This window comes from Saccopteryx leptura, chromosome 3 (assembly GCF_036850995.1).
Source record: "Saccopteryx leptura isolate mSacLep1 chromosome 3, mSacLep1_pri_phased_curated, whole genome shotgun sequence".
NCBI classification, from domain to species: domain Eukaryota; kingdom Metazoa; phylum Chordata; class Mammalia; order Chiroptera; family Emballonuridae; genus Saccopteryx; species Saccopteryx leptura.
Genome location: NC_089505.1, coordinates 156,691,766 through 156,715,379, shown reverse-complemented (window position 1 = coordinate 156,715,379; position 23,614 = coordinate 156,691,766). Strand labels below are relative to the sequence as shown.

Sequence of the window (23,614 nt, the reverse complement as noted above, 5' to 3'; positions counted from 1 at the left end):
TGGGAGTCTGTCTGTCACCCCCCACTTCTCTCTTCGGGGAAAAAAATAATAATACACTGAAGTTCTAATAATCTTCTAATAATCGCCTGGCCTGTGTCGTGCAGTGGATAAAGCGTCAACCTGGAACACTGAGGTCACCAGTTCGAAACCCTGGGCTTACCCAGTCAAGACATATATGGGAGTTGATGCTTCTTGCTCCTCTCCCTCCCCCTTCTCTCTCTCCTCTCTAAAATGAATCGATTTTTTAAAAATCTTAAAAAAATAAAATTAAATTTAAAAAGTTCTAATAATCACAACCTCACTGAATATAAAGTATGTTCAGAGTCTTAAAAACTTGTGTCTCTGACTTAGTCCAACATTTGAAATTCAAATGGAAAGATCCTTTCTTTCCATTCTGCCACCCCCATTCCCCTTTCCCTAGCCCTATCTCTAGCAAGTCAACTCTGCTTTCCTTCCTCACTGGTTTTATAACCCCCCACCACTTCATTAACACACATAACTCACTTACATCAATGTGTGGCAGGGTAAAAAGCACAGGATCTGTCAAGTATACTCGGCTGGATTCTTTATTGATTGAAACTGAAATGACATGGGAATTCACGGCAATGGTGCTATTACGACCAATAAAGTCAGCACCCAGTTTTATGGTGGCATTTTCTGTGCTGAGGAACTGTCCCAGACTCCGGTAAATGATGAATACCAACTTTGCAAGCCCTAGGAAAGTAAAAATAGTCAAATGACTTTACAGGAACTATGTGTCTGAATAAAAAGAAAGATACATTAAAATAAGAATAAGAGGAAAAAGTCCTTATGAATCTTTATTTAAATTGAGTTTATTGGGCGAAAGTCAAGTATTACTATAAATCTGCTTTTAATGTTAAGCTGTATTTATTACCTTAGGAGTCATATACTCAGCATTTTAGAACACAGGTTTAACTGAAAAAATAATTCCATCTTACCATTCCTGCTGTTCTGCTTGACAGTGTTTGCAGAGAGCTGGATTGAACTGCCTGCGCCTTTGATGCCTAGAGGAAATTTGAAGTCTTGGACCTGTCCTTCTGTACTGAGCACTGCAACTTCCAGAACTGGATGAGGCAAAGGAACAAAGGAGGAGGAATAAAAGGGCATTCATTCTTTAAACTACAAAGAGCAAATGATAATTGCATGAAAACCACTATTTCTTTTTATCTACTTAAAAAACTTAACTGTTAGATTTCAACAAAACATGAACTAAATTGCTCTAAGAAGTTCTTAAGCCTTAACCACTCTAAAAAAATTCATATAATCATTTTATATATTTCATATATACAGCATTATATAAACATTTTTTATAGCTTTATATTTTTGTCCTGAACTAATTCCAGACATTTAAACTATGTCTATGAAAGTGTATGAATTCGTAATTCAAAACTTTCAGTTTCATATAAGTCATTAAAAGAATTTCGAAATGATTTTTTTTGGCTCCTTATGTAAATAACTTTTCAGTGGCCATTTACTTGTCAATGGTAAAACTATGAAGAATAAATTTCAATGTCTTTATTGCATGTATACATCTATTTATATGTACACGATACATTTTACTATATAAGACTACAAAGGTCAGTTTTGCAAGCAATAGATTTTTCTCTAATTTCTAAAAGTAGTAAGAACAGAACAGCTTATTTATGAGTAAATGCCTGGCATAATGTTAAAACTCCCCATTAATTCTCACTAGTAACCATTAATCTTTACATATTTAAATTGGGCAAAATAGGCCCCATGTGCCAAATCTGGCCTGCCACCTGTTTTCGGAAATAAAGTTATATTGGAACACAGCCATGCTTACTTACTTACATATTGTCTTATGGCTGCTTTGGTGATATAATGCCAGTTAAATATTTGCAACTCAAACCACATGTACTGAAAAGCCTAAAGTATATAACTATTTGGGCTTTGACAGTAAAAGTTAAACAGCTAACCAAGGGTAACACATACTCAATAATTCAATGGAGTATATCCTTGAATAGTTATTTGTATACTTAAACAAATATCAATATATGTGTGTGTGTGTGTGTGTGTGTGTGTGTGTGTGTACATGCATACGCAACACAATTAATTCACCCACTTTCTTTTTACCAAAATGAGCTTATTTCATTATAGAAAAACTCTTGGATACTAACTTACTTTTTATCTTTCACAACTTTGTTTTGTAAAATAATATAAATTTTGTTGAAAATACGAAATCATAACACTGGGAGATATTTTTAAATTGATTTGAGAGAGATAGATAAACATCAATTTTTTGTTTGGTTTATTTAAACATTCACTGGTTGATGCCTGTATGTGCCCTGACCAGGAGTGGAACCCACAACCTTGGCATGTCAGGACAAAACTCTAACTAACTGAACTAACCAGCCAGACTAGTGATATTTTTATAAGCTACCAGACCACATGTCAAGCACCTAAAATACAAGTTTATAATGAAGAGTTATATAACTCCTAGAATTCCATAAGCTGCAGGCGCTGGCTGAGATACTTCTTTTATCAATCTGTGCTTAGAAAGATTAAGCTGGAGAATGCTCTCTTGTCCTCCTATCAGATTCAACGTGGGGAGGGGGAAAGAAGAGTGACAAAAATATGCATCTAATATATACCTCTCTCTTCTCTTCACTGAAAGGCACTCTAAATTATTATTAAAACAAGATGAAAGACAGGGTAAAAGAAAAAAATCCTTTGAGATTCATAAAATGTTCCAAATACAGATATACATGTACTAAGAGTTAATTTCATTCAAGACATATTTACTTATTTAGTAAAATCACATCTACTACATATATAAGAGTATTTAATAAAATATACACACTAAGTACAACATCCTAAACAAATTGAATTTAACTCAAAAAGGCTTACAGGAGTTAACAATGCATTACAAAATACACAGCTATAACTCACAAAATTAAGAAATTAAAGCAGAAAGAATTCAACAAGTTTCCATACCCATTCAATATAAGTAATAGACAAAATAATTTGAATAAAAAGAAAATTCCTTGCTCAGATAAAGGTCTAGTTAGATAAGGGTTATTTTTCCAAACTTACAGCAAAAAATAGTGAAAAACTCCAGAAGCATTCCTTGGAAAGTCAGGATGATTCCTATCATATATTTTATTTAGCATTATATTAAAAGACCAGTTAATACAGTAATTCAAGAAAAACAAAAGATATAAAGACTGGAAGGAAAAAGCAAACTGTTACTACTTGCAGAAAATATAATTAACAACACAGTGTCTTAAGGAAGACTCTATACTATGAGAAGTAAACAAATTTAGCGAGGCTACCATTAGCAAAGTCAACGGTGTTCCAATAGACCAACGAACAATTAAAATATGTAATTTTCACACGATGCAGTGTGTAGAATTACTGAGTTTCACGCCCAAACCTATACCCCAATAAATTCAATTAAAAATAAATTAAAAATTAAGACTTTATAATATAATTCAAAAGAATTAAGTTTAATAAAATTTAATTTTATTTACAATAAAAGCCAATAGTGTAAGTTATCAAGAAATAAACCTAATAAAGAAAGTACAAGCTATTATTGGGAAAAAAAACTTTACTAATAAAAGTTTTTAATTAAATGGGAAGAACTTTATTAAAAGACCTAATAACAAATGGAGGATTATATTATGGTCTTATTTGAGAGAACACAACAAGTAAGTCTGTGAGACACTTATTTTAAAATCAATCTAGAAACTCAGTCTAACTGATTAAAAATTCCAACAAGGTTTTTGAATATATTTAACTTAGTAAATAAATTTAAAAATTTATATGGGGGAAGACATGCCAAAAAACAGCCAAGGCAATTAATTCCTTAAGGAGCAGAACTGAAAGATCTCACCAGATATTATTATTACTGAAACAAAAGCAACAAGGTATAACCCATACTCCTTACATGTACATAAACTTGATACATGACAGATGTCATTATAAACCACTGAGGAAAGGAAATTATTATGTAACTAATAGTACTGAACAACTAATTATTCTTATGGAAAAGAAAAATCAAATTAGTCCCCTCCCTCACATCATAAACTAAAATAAGTTTCAGGTAGATTAAAGACATAATTTAAAAATGGCAAAGTTTTATCATTGCCGAAAAAAAGAAAGATCTTTATAACTGCAAAGTAGAGAAAATTTTCTTGGGTAGGAACCAAGGAGGAAAAATACTTAAGTAAAATACCAAAAGCACCATAAATTTTATTTCATTAGTCTACAAATCAAAAGATATTATAAACAGTAAAAGAGAGAAGGCACAAATAAAAAAAAAAAAAAAAGCAAATTATATAATCCTCAAGGATTGGTGTCCAGAATGTATTATCCATTGAGAAATACGTGAACAAGAAAAATTTGTAGACAACAAATTTACAGGAGAAAAAACTAAACACCCAATAACTATATTAAATTGTCAAAGAACTACAACTACAACAATAATGTGATCAAGTCAAACCCATTAAAATGACAAATTTATGTCAATTATAAAGTGTTAGCAAAGACAGTGACTGGAAATAATGTTATTACACGTGATACTGTAAAATGGTAAAAACAATATTAGAAAGGAATTTGGCAGTATTTAGCCAAGTTGAAGATAGGCATCCTCTGTCACTCAAAAATTCTATTTCTAAGTATGTGTGTGCATGTGTGTCAAGAAGCCATATATATATGAACAAAAACTTTCACTGCACTTTTCTTTAGGGTATCAGCAAAAAAAAAAAAGCATAAACCGCCCTGGCCGGTTGGCTCAGCGGTAGAGCGTCGGCCTAGCGTGCGGAGGACCCGGGTTCGATTCCTGGCCAGGGCACACAGGAGAAGCGCCCATTTGCTTCTCCACCCCTCCGCCGCGCTTTCCTCTCTATCTCTCTCTTCCCCTCCCGCAGCCAAGGCTCCATTGGAGCAAAGATGGCCCGGGCGCTGGGGATGGCTCTGTGGCCTTTGCCTCAGGCGCTAGAGTGGCTCTGGTCGCAACATGGCGACGCCCAGGATGGGCAGAGCATCGCCCCCTGGTGGGCAGAGCGTCGCCCCATGGTGGGCGTGCCGGGTGGATCCCGGTCGGACGCATGCGGGAGTCTGTCTGTCTGACTGTCTCTCCCTGTTTCCACCTTCAGAAAAATGCAAAAAAAAAAAAAAAAAAAAAAAAAAAAAGGCATAAACCACTAAAATAACTATCACTGGCACAAATAAGTAATTGTGAAGTCTTCTTAGATCAGATGAATGAATTGGAGATGCACAATGTATAATTATGAACATCATCATGGTAGAGAAAAATTATACAATTACAGTTGTAGTGTGAAGTCATTAACTTTACAACATAAAAATTGTTAAATGTACATTACCTGTATAACAACAAAAAAATGTTTAAGCATACTAATGCTAACAAATAATTTAAGGATGATGGCTACTCTTGTCTTGATTTGACCAGGAAGGAGTCGTCCCAGGAGATTTATGCATTATCTAAAACTATTTCTTTCCCCCCAAGTCTGAATGAATATGGTAAAATACTAAAATGAGGCTCAGCTGGGTAACTGGAACACAGATGTTTATGATATCCTCAATTTCTGTATGCTTGAAATAATGCATGCCTTGTTCAATAGATTTCCTGAGAGTGAATACACTTGATTCATAGAAGAGCCACCCAGAGCCTCAACTCACAGCCAAAGCTGTATATAGGATTTTAATATATTTCTCTGTCCTTCTATTTTTCAAATTCATCAGAGAGAACTTGCTGCAATGAGATGAAAGGGGAAGTAAAGTAATACAACATATAGGGAAAACTATAACTTTTGCCAGGAGACTCACCACATTCTAGGCTCCGTCAACTTGAGTCCCAGAGTAAAAAGAAATTGGAGTCGAGACTGTGATGACAGGAAGCAGAGCCAAAGCCAAGCCTCGATGGTGATGCAGCATGAAGAAGTTTAAATCTTTGTTGTTGTGAGTTGCTGTGACTTTGGGGTATTTGTCACTACAACATAACTAAGCTTAAATGAATAGATACAATCATGTCTGACTGCTAAGCCTACTGGGAAAATAAATGATAGGGAATTTTATACTGGATGAATTAGGCTGATAATATCTAAACCACCTAATCAATCATAAGCTCACAAAGAAAAACAACCAAACATATTCTTGAATATGATGCAATAGAAAGTTCTTAGGGGGAGAAAATGAAACCTGACCCGATCAAGCCTCCTGATCTAATTATCAGTATATATCAATCATGGTTAAATGATTATCATGACGATGAAATAAACCAAACAGAGAATGTGGGATATTCTACAATACAAATTATTCACTTAATTTCTTCAACAAAAATGAAAAAGATTTTAAAAAATAAGCTGTAGGGAGAAATAGCTTTTAATTAAGAGAGACTCAAACAATGTATCAATCAAAAGTATGACAACTTGTTTGTATCCTGCTTAGTTTTTAAAGTGTGACAATGACCTGTTTTTTTAAATATAGTATATTTATTAAAGTATTCAGTAATAATAATACAATATTAGGATTTAAAATAATACAATGGCAAGAAGAGTAAGTGAAACAGGATTAGTTTAGATGTTGAAGCTGGGAAATAACTTATCAAAGTTAAAAACTCCGCTGCTCTCAAGACATCGTTAAAAAAATTTTTTAAAAAGTTACATATTGATACAGCATCAGCCCAGTGTGTGGAAAAAGCATTTGATAAAATACAGCACCCATTTATGATCAAAACTTTCAGCAAAGTGGGAATACAGGGAACATACCTCAACATGATAAAGGTCGTCTATGACAAACCCACAGCCAACATCATACTCAATGGGCAAAAATTAAAAGCAATCCCCTTAAGATCAGGAACAAGGCAGGGGTGCCCCCTTTCACCACTCTTATTCAACATAGTTCTGGAAGTCCTAGCCACAGCAATCAGACAAGAAGAAATAAAAGGCATCCAAATTGGAAAAAAAGAAGTAAAACTCTCATTATTTGCGAATGATATGATACTGTATATAGAAAACCCTAAAGTTTCAGTCAAAAAACTACTGGACCTGATAAATTAATTCAGCAAGGTGGCAGGATATAAAATTAATACTCAGAAATCAGAGGCATTTCTATACACCAACAATGAACTGTCAGAAAGAGAAATTAAGGAAACAATCCCCTTCATTATTGCAACCAAAAAAATACAGTACCTAGGAGTAAATTTAACCAAGGAGATTAAAGATTTCTACTTGGAAAACTATAAAACATTGATAAAAGAAATCAAGGAAGATACAAACAAGTGGAAGCATATATCGTGCTCATGGTTATAGGAAGAATAAACATCATTAAAATGTCTATATTGCCCAAAGCAATTTATAAATTCAATGTAATACCAATGACTTACTTCAAAGATATAGAAAAAATATTCCAAAAATTTATATGGAACCAAAAAAGAACATGAATAGCTTCAGCAATCCTGAAAAGGAAGAATAAAGTGGGAGGTACCACTTCCTGATATCAAGTTATACTACAAGGCCATTGTACTCAAAATAGCCTGGTACTGGCATAAGAACAGGCATATAGATCAATGGAACAGAACAGAGAACCCAGAAATAAACCCACAGCTCTATGGTCAACTGATATTTGACAAAGGAGGTAACAGCATACAATGGACCAAAGACAGCCTCTTTAATAAATGGTGTTGGGAAAATTGGACAGCTACCCGCAAAAAAATGAAACTAAACCACCAACTTACACCAATCACAAAAATAAACTCAAAATGGATAAAAGACTTAAATGTAAGGCGTGAAACCATAAGCATCTTAGAAGAAACATAGGCAGTAAGCTGTTCAACATCTATCGCAGCAATATATTTGCCGATTTATCTCCATGGGGAAGTGAAACAAAAGACAGGATAAACAAATGGGACTATATCAAACTAAACTAAACTAAAAAGCTTTTGCACATCTAAAGACAATACGGACAGAATAAAGACAAACTACACAATGGGAGAACATATTCGCCAATACGTCTGATAAGGGGTTAATAACCAAAATTTATAACTTGTAAAACTCAACACCAGGAAGACAAACAATCCAATCCAAAAATGGGCAAAAGAAATGAATAGATACTTCTCCAAAGAGGACATACAGATGGCCAATAGGCATATGAAAAAATGCTCAACAATGCTCAACATCACTAATCATTAGAGAAATGTAAATTAAAACCACAATGAGATACCACCTCACACCAGTCAGAATGGCGCTCATCAACAAAACAACACAGAATAAGTGCTATTGAAGATGTGGAGAAAAGGGAACCCTCCTGCACTGCTGGTGGGAATGCAGACTGGTGCAGCCACTGTGGAAAACAGTATGGAGATTCCTCAAAAAATTAAAAATCAAACTGCCTTTTGACCCTGCCATCCCACTTTTAGGAATATACCCCAAGAACACCATAGCATTGTTTCAAAAGGAGAAATGCACCCCCATGTTTATGGCAGCATTGTTCACAATAGTGAAGATCTGGAAACAGCCCCAGTGTCCATCAAAGGACGAGTGGATTAAAAGCTTTGGTACATATATACTATGGAATACTACTCAGCCATAAGAAATGATGACATCGGATCATTTACAATAACATGGATGGACCTTGATAACATTATACTGAGTGAAATAAGTAAATCAGAAAAAACTAAGAACTGTATGATTACATACATAGGTGGGACATAAAAGTGAGACTCAGAGACAGGGACAGGAGGGTGGTGGTTACAGGGCGGGGGGGAAGGGGCACAAAGAAAACCAGATAGAAGATGATGGAAGACAATTTGACTTTGGGTGATGGGTATGCCACATAATCAAACGTCAAAATAACCTGGAGATGTTTTCTCTGAACATATGTACCCTGATTTATCAATGTCACCCCGTTAAAATTAATTAAAAAAAAGTTACATATTGATAAAGCACTGGCCCGGCGTGTGGAAGTCCCGGGTTCGATTCCTGGCCAGGGAACACAGGAGAAGTGCCCATCTGCTTCTCCCCCCTTCCCCCTCTCCTTTCTCTCTATCTCTCTCTTCCCTTCCCACAGTCAAGGCTCCACTGGAGCAAAGTTGGCCCAGGCGCTGAGGATGGCTCCACGGCCTCTGCCTCAGGTGTTAGACTGGCTCTGGCCACTATGGAGCATCGCCCAAGATGGGTAGACCATTGTCCCCTGGTGGGCACGCTGGGTGGATCCCTGTAGGGTGCATGCGGGAGTCTGTCTGACTGCCTCCCCACTTCTAACTTTGGAAAAAAGACAAGAAGTCACATCCTGAAGGAAAACAATCTGAGTACACATATTTGACAAAAGATTTTTCTCAGCAATCCTATAACTTGTAACTAAAAAGACAAACAACCCAATTAAGAATGGGCTAAATATATGAACCAGACACTTCAAAGATAGATATATGAAAAGTTAAACAGTTATCAACAAAATGTAACTTAGCAATCACACAAATGTAAAATAAAATAAAAAGATAAGCCACTATAAATCACTAGGATAAAATTAAAAAGACTTTTGAGAAGACAATTCTAAATGTTAGTGAGAATGTGGTGGAGCAACTGAAACTCTCTTTGCTGTTAGAATGTAAAATGGTACAACCACCTGGAGAAAAAATGTAGCTTTAATATCAAGTAAAAAAACGGAAACAATCTAAATGACTAATATGTGAGTTAACAGTGGTTATGTCCTTCTAATTGAATACTACTCTGCAATAAAGGGGATTAAACTACTGATGCTCACACAAATATGGATCAATTTCAAAAACATTATTCTGAGTAAAACAATCAAGATAAAAAATGTATATATTATATGATTCCATTCAACTGAAGGTCTAGAAAAACAAAATTAAACTACAGTGACAAAAAACAGACCAGTGGTTGCCTGGACCTGGGGTACAAGCAGACTGACTGCAAAGGAGTATATGGAATCTTTCTGAGGTGATAAGAGATGCTGATCATGTTATTGGTTATATGGGTGTACATTCACCAAAACTCATCAAACTGTACATTTACATCAGCTGTTCTGGCTGTACAAAAACTGTACCTCAAAGTTGATTTTTTTATGCTAAACCGGATATAATTATAGCAGATATAATTATACCATTTTTATGGTTATGCATAAGGGTAAACCATACAATAAAGGAAATTAAAGATACACGGAGAAATCACTAAAGCAAAACACCAAATTGCCCTAATAACTAAAACACATTGTAACCACATCCTAAATTTAAGTGCATCAAGAAAGTGAGGACATAAAAAAATAATGGAGCACTTTAGTTTCTCCATCTAAAATGGGAACAAGACTAGAAAAAAGTTGGTTGTATTTCTCAGACTAATCATGTATAATATATGTCACAAAATTGTTTACATCTGAGATAAAAAGATATGATCTATATTAGAATATGTAAAATAACTTTCACATTGATAATTCTTGGATAATCAGCATATGCATGTGATAAGTTCAGGGCCTTATTTTTGAGAAGTTAATAAAAATGTGTTCGTTCTACACTCTGTAAGAATCCTCACCCATAATGTTATTTTTGAAATTATAAATAAAAAAAGTTTAAAAAGTATGAAGAATAATCCTTTTGAACTCTAAAATACACAGGTATTGTGGAAAATATATTCCTGGACATTTAAAATTTCCAACTATGTCTCAAACTGAAATAAAAATATCTTGAATATATAATAAAAGTTGTTCTGCATAAAGTGAGGCTAATGGGAGCATAGACTATCAACCTGGCCTGTCAAATTTTCTTGGATTCTTGGATGGAGGATAAGAAAAAACTTTAGAGTTTTTTTGTTGTTGCTGTTATTGTTTAAAAAATAGCCTTTACCTGACTTAGATAATAAACTGAGGTCATAACATGCCACTTCAGATAACACTTTCTATGACTCATCCTCTAAGATGATCAAGTCTATACTACTTTATCCTTACAAGGCATATCACTGGAAACATGTAAGAACAGTTGTTTAAGGTCTGTCGTCTGTCTCAGGAATTTCATTAGACTACTGAGTACATTAACCTCAAAAAATAAAAGGATCAGACAGAAAGGGGAAGCTTGTTCATTTACTACTACCAAGGCTACGGTAGAGTATCATATCCCTTATAACTTATCTCCCAGATCATGACAGGCCAAATTTTTTTGACTTCATTTAATTTGAAGTTATTGAGTTATTAATCATTCTAAAACTTTACTGTAAATTAAAACATGACTTTAATAATACTTTATTTCTTTGTAAAAAATCATTTAAATAACGATTTACATTTAAATCCAAGTTTCATAATCTGATTGGCTTTTTCTTCTATATATCTTACTTTTTTATATTCTTAAATATAAAGTCCCATGATTTAAAACTTTCTTACTTTATTAAGGGATACTATAAAACTTAATCTAAACTCAAACTCATTGAATAATTTGCAATTTTAAATCAGTCAAGACTAAATTAATATAATTTTTCTGTACTTAGTGTACTTCTTTCAAATATCATCACAAGTTAATTTCTGTCTCTTGTTGCCAGCCTAAAATTCTAACTTATGCTTCAAAACTATCGGCAGCTATTTCGCAATCTATAAAGCATGGATATTCTGCATTATGAAAGATGTAGTTCACTGACCACATTTTCACCTGAAGGCAGTTGTGTCTAATATAAACATGTGGCTCAAATTCTGTGGGCCCAAAATATCTGACTGGGAGAACACATTCCAGAAAGTAATTTAAATTCATTAGGAACATATTATATCAAATGGAAAAGCATTTGCCATAGTTCAGAGCAAGCACTTTCATTACTTAAGCAATCTATATTCAGGCATTTAAGTACCCTAACGCATTTTACCTTTAATGATTTTTTAGTTGGAAAAAAAAAACACATGAAACCAACTTTAAAAGATACAGGATAGATTTTGTTTTTTGCATTAATGTTATGAAATGTGACCAATACTAACTCATTAACAAAATAATTCGACAAAAGAGAAGTTTGGCACTGGGAAATAATAGATTCAGAATGGAAACATCATTCTCTTAAACATCTATCTTTTAAATCAAAATTAAATTTGACAACAGATTCACTTACCAATATTTTCTGTGGGCATTGAGACTCTGGTTGGTTCTACCAGATTGTCAGCCAAAACAAAAGCTCCTTCTTCCAACGTATCCAATAACATTGTTGCAGTATGTGCTTGTTCCGAAGAATTCATGTGCTTCCATGATTCCAAAGCTTCAGGTCTCAGAAGGTTGTCCACTGTGTCAACAATTGCCTGCATCCATTAGAAAACCATCATTAGTTTTGACTGCTTCTAGTATCAAGGTGAATTTCAATTGCTGGTGAAAATTATGTTTATCTGTCTTAATGATTTACTCATAATTCAAGATGGAAGAACACCTGGACAACATATAGCTGGTAAATTTGTATTGTATCTGACCATTTCAAAGCAGGACTAACTGAAGGTTAGTAACTACTATATATAATTACAAAGAGTAAGTGTGAAAAGATGGCTTTCCTGCTTATCTAATCATCTCCGTTGTTGAAAAGAAATACAACCAGCTTCAGATCTTAACCTGAAGTATTACTATTCCATGCACACTCACTCCCACTTTCAATCTCAAGTCTTGAATGTTCTAAATAGGTAACACGGATGCCCAAGGAGTAGCCTAATAGTTATGTTTGAAAAGTAAAACATTCTGTTTTTTGGAAATTGAACCAAACTTTAATAACCACAATTGTGCCTTTTAACACTGTCTACTTATTACCACTGGGGAATAAAACCAAGATGATTTCAAACTTTATAAATTATCTGTGAACGTTTTCACTCTTTCAATTCCCTGTCCAGCTAAAAAGCATGTGAGAGTATACCTCAATTCATAAAGAATGTTTTTAAAGGAATCAAAAAAACAATCAAAATATTTAAAGCCTATACTAATAACTTAAAAACAAAGGCAGAATAAAGTCTTCATAAATATCCAAGTTGTAAATATTCACATATATAGGTTTAGTTTATTATTATGCAAAATAACATTAAATAAAAATACAATGCAGTCAGTTAAGCAATTGAACGCAGGCTCTTGCAATAATATGTAGATACTATAGCTGTATACTAACTATGGCTTATTAGATAGCTGAAGACACTAAGTTTATTTATTCTATCCCATTTACCTAGTCATAATGTGTCATTTCCCATGTCTAAATAAATGGTTTTGCTCCCATGTATAAATGGTAATCACAAAGAGAAGAACATACATTGTATAAAGAACAACAAAAATCGCTAGTTTGAGGTACTATATTAAAATGAGCAGGGGGGAAAAGCTGTTTGAGGCGACTGTCAGAATAAGATTAATTAGCTTAATTCATCCTAATATCCTCTTTCTGTCTACCTTGTGAGCCACCACGACCTTCCTGGCAGGTAAAGATACTTCCAAGTGGTGTTAAAGGCTTTTTTCTTTCTTTAATGGGAGACAGAATAGTCAAAATGCTCACACTGATGCTGCTGCAGCCATTAACTAGAGTGGAACAGAAAATGGTCTGTTGAGGCCAGATTCATTAGTCACCAAGAAATACAGACTGGAACCTCTAATCTAAGTAACAAATGGATCCTCTGTCACAAAGCAAGAAACCGCTTCATTTGCATAGTGCAAGCCAACTTCTGATTTTCATTTAAGGAGTTTTGTTAGTCTTATCTGAACAGAGAAACTCGTTTGTGACCTACTGAACATGACTCTGGTCAGAAATTAAGGTCATAATGAAATTTACTATGTATACACATAACTCACTAATGATATGGCTTTATTAATTTGAAACACTCCTAATTTATTACCATCTATATACTCTTCTAGTGGAATCAAAATAATCATTAGCCTAATCATATTGCTAAAGTAGTTTCTTTCCCAGCCAAAGGAAAAAAAAGGCTATTCTTTTCCCACTGAGATATATATATGTCCTGGGCAGCAAACCAATTATTACATTTCACACATTAACTATTAGCTTTAAGGTCAACTGAAAATATCAGTGTGACAAATTCTATACTCTTTGGCAGTTATTTCTTTGCCTCATTAGAAACGATAAAAAGGGTCTTTCAGAATATTACCACATAAAATCAGACTTTCGCACCACCTTTTCTTGTAAAGTTCTGAGATCCCACAATAATCTATTACTAACTAGTGAGATGCCATTCTTTTTTCTAGACCTTGCCAACCAATATTGGTAAGCCACAGCTTTCAAATAAGCTCTGTTCTATAAAATCACTAAGTTCTTTTGTGTTTTTTTTGTCACATGCATAAGAATTCTTCAAGGTCTAATTTACTAGTGAGATGGTCCCCAAATGAGTAAGATTAAAAAGTAACTAGCCCTCTAAAGAACGTTTAAAATTTAGACTGAAACAAAATGCAGTGTGGTGTTATTGTTCTGATTTAGCACACAAAACTAGCACGGCATAATTCCACTGCTAGCCTCCCTCAGCATGCTTCCTATTATTTGGATATACCAGGGAGAAAAACCAGCTGGAACACATGAGGATTCTCAGCCTAATAGTGGTTTTCTGTTCTTATCAGACTGATAAAAACCAACATATAACATGTTTCAATAAACTGTCACATTATTTACATTTCATTTCTAGTAACCCTTCTGTTTCTAGAAATGACTCCCAAAATTTTCATGAGAAAGCCTATTTTATTTAATAGTATACCACAGATAAGAAAGCAGTGACTTTTTCATGCATATACGTTATGACTATACAGTCTTTGATATGATAAACTGCCAAAGAAATATCATAGCTGTGTTACTCAAGTTGTTTTTTAATCCACATAGATGACAAGAGGAAACAAAGAGACTATAGGATTACTTTCCAATTCAGAGGATATTTCATTAAAATTCTTGTATATTTGGATAAATGGAAAAACATCAAAAATTATAAAAATAAATTATTTGCTGATTCTGAGAGTAATATACCTGTGAAAAGCCAACATTTGTACAGCTGATATGGGGCACATTATATAATTATCAAAGACTGAAATACATTGGATCATGCAGCAAGATGACAGAGCGTGGCAGGTAGCTGAAGGAGGGAGAAAGCAGGGTGACAGCACAGGAGAGATACCTTAAGGTAAGCCCTGCATGTCTTCTCTCGTTTTTGGAGCTTTTTAGTAAAAGAAAAGAAAATCAGAAGTTAGATTTCATCTGTCGAAAATGAGGAACAAAGAAATCCTCAAAAATTACACTCAGGTGTTCCTGAGCCCAGAGTTTATTAGGTATCGTACACGGTCCTCTGGATTTTCGTGGGTTTGCCCTGGCTGCCAAAATTGCGTATTTAGTTTTTAGCTCTATTTTGCTAAATATACTAATCCAAAGTACCTTGATAAAACTAAAGGCAAAAATATGGTCAAAAGGGGGGGTGCCTATTTTTTTCACTCTGTAAAAGCACATTAGCCACAGGTTTTGCATTCATGCTGAATCTCATCTGAGCATGTATTTTACAGCATGGTTAAACTAGCCAACGAGTATTCATCACAGTACAGAAACCTAACAGCAGTAATACACTACACTCCCTGAGGGGACACTTGTCCTTTTCACAAAACCTGTCATTAGAAACAGTATTTCAGTGACTGACACTCCTGTCTGCGTCAGAGTTGTGTTGAAACCCTAAGTGTTGGCTGTACTAGTGTACAAAGTATGAGCACTGCAGAACACAATCTCTACACAGAATCTCTCCAAGTGCAGATAATGCATTCTAAAGTGAGACTAATGACCAAAACAGGCAGATGACCTCTGCCACCAACTAAAGTCACTCTCAGGCTTTAAACTTTTCTGTTGTTGTTGTTGTTAAACCCATATTGCTTCTCTCCTCAACTGTAATTCTTTCTTGGGACAGGAATCCAAATAGAAGTTTTGTTTCTAAGTGTATGTCAGAGGGGCCAGAGGTTTGGCAGTCAACTGGTATTAGAAGCCAGAGCTGCTGTACAAAATGCCTCACTGAACAGAAAATTCCTACTTACCTTGTTATAACTCCGTCCAGCTGAATCCTTTTCACTAGGTTTCAGTTCCTGCAGCTGTGCATCAAGAATGTCCACCAACTGCTCCATCAATCTCACGGAAGAGCTCACGTCCCCGGCAAACACCGGCCCTTTGGTGTGCTTAGCCAGTTCATTGGCAAGACTAGCGGCGTTTTCTCCACTTCTGATCTGAAATGCCAAATTTATTATTATCTCAGTAACATTTCTTGTTCCGTTTTGTGGCATCTTGGTTTTCTCCTAAGTGTCTTTGTTGTGATGAAAAATACATTTGCAAATGTGTCAAAATCTGCAACTAATTGAGACCAGTAACTTTCTTTACATTGTAGATGATTAAAGGTTCTTAAATCCTCAACACACACAAGAAATTCTTAACCAGACATTTAAAACAAGGGGAGGGGGGGGGGGCCCAAAAATCCTTTGCAAAAGTTTTCAGACAGTTCTCTCATTCACTGTAACCATCCTAAAATGGTATTTAAAAATCCTGTTTATTTATTCCAATGATCCAGAAATTTAAATCAGAATGTAATCAGTATGATAACTGAGGGTTATTATCTACTGCTTGTACTTCAGAAAGGTAGATGAGAAAGGAGAAACCAAAATGTCACTGCATCCCACTGTACTATTAAATCTTTTTACTTGTATTCCACTGTAAATATTTTCACTTATTCTATCATAATCATATGTGATATAAACATCTGCTTGCGTTCTGTGGATTCAGTTGCAAACACAGTATTTGATTTATTAGGCCAATGCACTATTTGTCTTACAAACATCAAAAGAAACAGAACTAAATATGATTGAAATTAAGCAAGTATGTACTCATTAAAAAGCTTAACAAAGAAAACAGTATGCCCCAAAACATATGTAACTTTGAATAAATAGTTTACAGACAAAACTATGCATAATTTTTTTTTACTTTTATACTGAACAAAGAGTAATGAAGCTGGTTTTAACAAACAAAGCTGAATTATTTATGTTAGAAGTTAAAGCCCTTAATCACCAATGTGTATCACATTAAAGGTTCCAACCAACCTTCTGAGCCAGCTGATTCACCCAGTGTGAGGTACAGTTGCTGAGATCGGGGCCCTTGGGGTTCCATGTTCCAGTGGAGACCATGCAGAGATACGAGGCAGTTCCTGCAACAGATGTAGAAAACAACAGTGAAATTGAAACCGTTTTTCTGCCTGCACTCGGGAAATCAGCAATGATCATCCTAGCCTGCGTGTTAAATTTTGAATACAGGCTAATGGAAGCAGTGTGACAATCAATGACCAAAAGTAGGGTAAAATGCGTATTATGAACAGAAAATGTAAAGTCAGCACAGAAATAGCAGGCATAAAAACAAACAACAAAAGCCTTTACTGTAATTTATTCTTGGGACTCATCCAAAACCATACTTGTGATAAGAAAGAGGACTGACTGTAAGGAAGGCTTACTAGAGCCCATGGGCAAAAACCTCAGGTGGAACCTAGGTCTCTAAGAGGACCTGACCTTAAGTGATTTTTACAATCCAAAAACCTTTAAATTGTCTCCAGATGTTGTATTACTGAAGCAACAAGAATAATAAAGTTTGTTATTGTAAATATCTCCTTCCTCAAGAAAATCAGTTCACTGTAATTCAGAATCCACCTGAAGTAAAATTTCAAATGTATATATAGTTTATTTTACAGAAAATACCTCTTGTTCCCTTGGGACATGGTCGTTCAACCATCATTCCCCCTTGTGTCTGAGGCCACTTTATCTCCCTCGTCTCTAATGCTTCGCAGAATCTCTCCGGCAGGGGGAAAATATTTGTCACAGGGGGGATTCTGGTTGTAGAAACTGCTGGAGGCGGTTTTGTCCCTTTACTTCCTTCCTGTGACCCAGCTACAGTTGTGCTCAGGGGGCCTTTCTGTGAAGGAGTGCTTGTGGTTGAGACCGTGGTTTTGAACAGCTCAGCTGAAGAAGTTATTGTCACAGCTGTGGTAGGCACTATGGAGAAAAGATGAGTATGTTCATCTCAAAAACACACTCTTGTTCACACACAGGCTCACACGTGAATGGGTACATGCACGCACGCACAAAAGCCCACCCTTCCAATTATCCCAAACCAACAAAATGAGCATGACTGAGAACATCAGTAGTTGGGAGAAAAAATTAATCTCTTCAAGTATTTCATTTTATTCATATTGTTGGCTAAGCGAAGGCAATTTAGGCTTTATTATAGATTTTGCTGTATGACTTTGTGTTGGGTTTACATCTCAATGAAATAGTTGATAATATATAGTGTAAGTATAATTTCACCACAGTTTTGTGTAAAGTTTCAATGTGCAAACCGAATGCATTATGTCACTACCAAATAACTTAGAAAAATTATTTTCTTGTATAAATTCACACTCTATAAACCATCAAATTCAAAGTATCCACAATGTCTGAAGATTACATATAATTAGGACAATAGAAAATTTAAAGTCACCCACTCTGCAACCTGCAGGAAAAGATATACTGTGACATCTTTGTACCCAGCAGCCATTCTTGCCTGAGAGCTTTTCGAGCATGCCTGACTAGATCCAAACAGAAGATAAGTTGGGCATGCTTGTGCTGTTTTAGTGAGAGAACATCTGAGGCTTCAGCTTCTTTACTTTTGAAACAGAGGTATGGAAAAACAGCTAGTTCTGGTAAAAGGTTGTAATGCAATCTCTTATGAAGAGAACAGGTTAGATCAAATCATGCCTAATTCAGAAACAACCCTGACTGACCCTAAACAAAGTATAAAAGAAACTACAGTTACATATTTAAAAGTAGAAATATACAAAGAAGTGTTTAAAAGGTTACTTTCTGAATTGCAACTTTACTTTTGGCTGTTAAATCCAGAGGATTAAATAATTAACAAGCTTTGTTTCCTTCAGTAATTACCATTTAATTAGTTTAAACAACAATAAAAAGTCTGTCAGTAAAACTTGAATACTATCATTTAAAATCTATTATATGATCACGCTCAAGTTTTATCAACATTTATAGTTACTGCCTCTTAAAACTTTATACATATGATGCCTTAAATTTAAATTAAGTAAAGATAATTAAAAATAATTTTTTGAATAATTTTATAAAAATTAATTTATTTTATTCTTTATCTATACAGAAGAAACAAACTAGAACATTAAAACTTATTAGAAAACCAGTTCCTATTATTAAGCTCAGTCCATTAACAGCTGTTTATACAATTCAGACACTATTGACAGAGTATACAAAGTTTATCAGAAAAACTGGTCTCCAGACCTTTAGTAGTGACAAACTTTCTTGTTATTGGTAAGTGCACTAGAGATTTTCTACAACTCTTTCCTTCCTAAACCAAGAGAAACTTCTTAAACACGTGTTTTATTTCCAGGGCATAAATTATTGATCATATGAGAGATGCCTGTGTACATTAGTCAAACATCATGCCCAGCCAGCTGCTGCAGAAAGCTATTCAAAACCGTCTCTCTTTCCCTGTAAAGCATTCGCCTGACATCTTGTTGAACCTCTGTAATTTTCTTTTGATTACAATGCAGCCAGGCTTTCAGTGCTTTCTCAATTAACATTTGTCAAAAGCATCACAATCTTTTGCAAAAGTGTCAAATCACTGCTGCTGATTCCAGTTCTAAAGAGGAATGGAGAATTGGAGCAAAAAAAGAACAGGGCAGAGCAACGTGGTTTCGAGCTGCACTATCTTCCGCATCTCTTGACAGTGTACTGTACTAATTAGGCTGTATTTAGTCACTGAAAATTTCAGTAACAATACTACAATTAGTGATGTTAGGTAAGCATCAGTAAAGATTGATAACTGAGTGAAGGTAGGTAATAAAATGACCTCTATTAAATGTATACAATTTCATGCAACGTTCCAGCTTCCATGTGTTTTTTGATTAATTTTCATACCTTTTTACCTTTAGTTCATCAACAGTAGTTCAAAGGGAATCAACACATTATACAAAGGCAAATCACTGAAATAATGGAACGTAAGGAAAACAAACATGAAAGTAAACTTTACGTGCAAAAATTAAATCTTTCTGGAGAACAACTATGATTCCTGGGATTTTGCAAGGCCGTAAGTTTAGCAACTTCAAGGAAAGCAATATTTTGTAAGATTAAAGTTAGAAATGTGAAGGCATTTCTAAAGATTAGTATTTCTTTCCATAGATGAAGACAGGGTATCTGATAATGAGAAAAGCTGACACTTACTCAGCATTGATGTACCAGACACTATGCCAGTCAGCACTGAAGGATCATCAGATCACCTTATTTAATACATTCCACAGCCCTGGGAATTAACTCCCTTTTAAAGATGAGAAAACGGAACCATAGAGAAGGTTAAGCAATTGGTTCAAGGTCACTTGACCATACTCTTAAATGCTAAAATCTTACCTTTCTAGGTAAAAGAGTATCATAGACTCTGGAGAAGTATGGCACCCTACAAAACAACCTGCCCTTATTTTGGAGCATTTTACTGACATTGTTCTGTGTAAATGTCTAAAAGAAGAAAAGATGTGGGAAGGATAGTATAAGATACTAGAGCAATAAACTATTAAGTTTCATACTGAAATTTATGTGGCAAGAAGTTCAAAATCCTAGAATATTCTATAAATGATAATAGAAAACAAGACAATCCACAAAAGAATTATATTCCAAATGTAAATCCTACGACACAGAGCTTTATCCCAGTTATCAGCATGCCATGTCAAGCACCTAGATTAACTGATTGAGCATTCTGTCTACTGTTATCACTAGAGTACAGAGACCTAGAAACCATGCTAATAAAATGCTAATAAACATATTTAATAGAACCCATAAAGATTTTGACAGACAGAATGGTTCAATTTACTATGGTAGTGTTTACTAATGACTTGCTATTTATTACCAGCTTTTTCCTGCCTGAAGAGATTTAAGGACAACATCCATCCATTTACGCTAAGGGTAGTATTTCCATCAGGTTCAAGAACTAACCCATTATTCACTGAATGAACTCCAGCTAGATTCTCGCCTGGTAATGCAAAAGTGCATTTTTATTAAATTTATTCTTATTTAATGTTTAAAAATATTGGCCATCTATTATTGAGAGCATTCATTATTAGTGGGACAATGTTTCAAGAAATATGTATTCTATGTAAAAACACTTCCTAAAAAAATTAATCTGATTTTCATGATAAAAAACTTCCCTCATATTAGCAGAGTAACATACTTCATAATTAATTATTCAGGAGCTGTCAAAACCCAAGACACAATATTTTTTCAATAACATTTGAAATATAAATTTACAGGCAGATTATGTAAACATAAAGCAATTCAGATTAAGAAACAGAAGAGTTAAACAAGAATGAAATGGGTTTTTCCCAAACCCACTTTAGGGAGGAAGAAGGTGAAAGAAAAAACAGACCTAGTGTAGGGAATGGAGCAAATGAACTACAAAGAATCACAAAAAACTAAAATTCAAAGAAAAAAATTATTTGTAAACCATGATCAGGCAAAAAAATAATGTATTTGTGCTGCTAGAAATAAAAAGGCTTGGATTTATAAATGGGAAAAAGTATTGAAGCTAATACACTTTGAAGCAGCCCACAGTGAAAAGCAAAAGGAAAGAATAATTTTACAGCACAATGTACACCTTGGCAACACACAGTGTAGCAAATCCAGTACTTTAAGACTGTGAACTTCAGCCAACCTAGTCAATCACTGCTTTGTACGACAGGCAAAGACCTGATCTCTAACGCACTCTCCCGTCAGTTTCTTGGATCTTGCTTCAGGAAAGCTGACAGTGGCTTATTGGTTGGACCTAAATTTATGGGCCAGCACTGTTTTGCAAGGCCCTGTCTAGATATCAGTACACACCTTGGATGAGAGAAACTGGAGTCTCTCTAAAAGCACAAGAAGATAAATTTTGAGGAAAGAGACAAAGAGAATAGAATTCAAATAGCAGCAAGAAAAATTTAGGTCAGATACAACTTTTTACCATGAAAGATTTAATAAAGGGCCAATTTGAATTTTCACTTTCTGGGAATATTTAAGAATGGCTATTTTGGATTAGAAAACACAGTTGTAGGAATACAGTTACCAAATGTGTCTTAAATTTCTCATTTTCAAAGAGTAACTGCTCTTTCTAATAATCACCCAAATTATCAAAGACTTTTTCATCTGAAATGGACCAGATTATTCACTAGAATATAAGTCATATGTGGAAATAACATTACTCATCCTATATTTACTGAGTACTGCTGTGAGAAGTAGATGGAGCAATAGGTCTTTATTCATAATTCTTTGGGTACTGCCTGATGATAAATTTGCATTAAAAAAAATTTTTTTTCCTTATTTTTTAATGAAGGGGAAGAGATTTACTACCATCCAAAAGAAATGGAACAGGCGTAAGCGTAATAGAAGTTACAAAAATGTGACCACAGGTATCAATACAATGTCATCAAATGTTGGTAATTCCTGACATCTGCCTTTTATAAATCTATAAGATAAAGGAGAAGCATGGTACTAGCCTTTAGGAAAACAAATGAGATATAGAAAACATCCAAAATTGCTGGCTTCAAGGAAAAAAAAAAAAGAAATGTCTAAATTTAAAAATAAGCAATTCTTACACTATCAATAAAGACATTTATGCCCTAAAGGTAAAGACTTAATTGTTGAAAATGTAACAATAGGACATAACTGCCACAGATTTGAGCAAAAAAAATTCTAGAGGTACATGCATTAGAGAAAAAGGGGTCTTGCATTAAGACCAAGTCATTATTGCTCTTATGAACAAAAATCACATGACATTATTTTGGTGTTCTATGACTCAAATTAAAAATTCAACTACAAAAGGCTCTGACTTCTGCTTTTCATTGTGGGCTGCTTCAAAGTATATTATGAGGTTCCAATCCCAGGACAATATTCAGAGCTTAGTAACCGCGTGGTGATTGCCAGGAGGGGAAGAGGTAGAGGGGAGTAAGGGGCATACAAGATGATGGACTTGACGTGGCGAAGGGAACACACAATATGGTATACAGATGACGTGTTGTAGAATTGGGCAAGAGAAACCAGTATAATTATGTTAACTAGTGTCACCCTAATAAATTCAATAAAATACACACATACACAAAAAATATATCTTAAAACACGTGGGTACATCTAGTTATGTTTAAGTGTATGGACGTGTACTGCTTTAATAGTAGGAAAAAAATATTCACTTCTGTTCTACCTTGTTGAAGAGATTGATTTAATCACTCCAAAGAACATTCTGGTTCCTAAAATATTGAAGTCACTCAATAATGCGAGAATCCCAATTAACTCAGTAAATTGAAATATTAATTCAGATCTTTAATACACAAATATGGATCAAATAGAGAGAAGATTTATAATTAGTGCCAGCTCTATAATAACATAATAGGTATTCTTTTATCATCTGTATGAGGTAATCTTGTTTTAATAAAATATTCATTTAATTTACCCTCCACAATTATTTCCCAAAGAATTAAATTCACCTAATAAACTAAAATATATTTCCAAAGATTTAGCATTAGTTCCTCAAGCATTAGTTCCTCAAGAAATGATCTTCCATAAAGTTACTTAAAAAGAACGCATGCTAAAAGA

The 23,614-nt window shown here is 34.5% G+C and overlaps 1 protein-coding gene across 11 annotated transcripts in view; it reads right to left on the bottom strand.

Moving 5' to 3' along the window:
* ADGRL2 (adhesion G protein-coupled receptor L2) overlaps nucleotides 1-23,614 on the bottom strand; it is a 555,395-nt gene that overhangs the window by 26,309 nt on the left and 505,472 nt on the right. For 7 of the 11 annotated variants that reach the window (XM_066376638.1, XM_066376639.1, XM_066376641.1 and 4 more), the window contains 7 exons: nucleotides 17,702-17,995; nucleotides 17,057-17,160; nucleotides 16,007-16,192; nucleotides 15,112-15,150; nucleotides 12,096-12,279; nucleotides 960-1,085; nucleotides 509-714 (listed from right to left, as the gene is read on the bottom strand). In XM_066376638.1, coding sequence (XP_066232735.1) covers nucleotides 509-714; nucleotides 960-1,085; nucleotides 12,096-12,279; nucleotides 15,112-15,150; nucleotides 16,007-16,192; nucleotides 17,057-17,160; nucleotides 17,702-17,995 — 1,139 coding nt within the window. The remainder of the gene's footprint in view (nucleotides 1-508; nucleotides 715-959; nucleotides 1,086-12,095; nucleotides 12,280-15,111; nucleotides 15,151-16,006; nucleotides 16,193-17,056; nucleotides 17,161-17,701; nucleotides 17,996-23,614) is intronic. The other 4 variants (XM_066376640.1, XM_066376643.1, XM_066376647.1 and 1 more) reach the window with 1 other exon arrangement.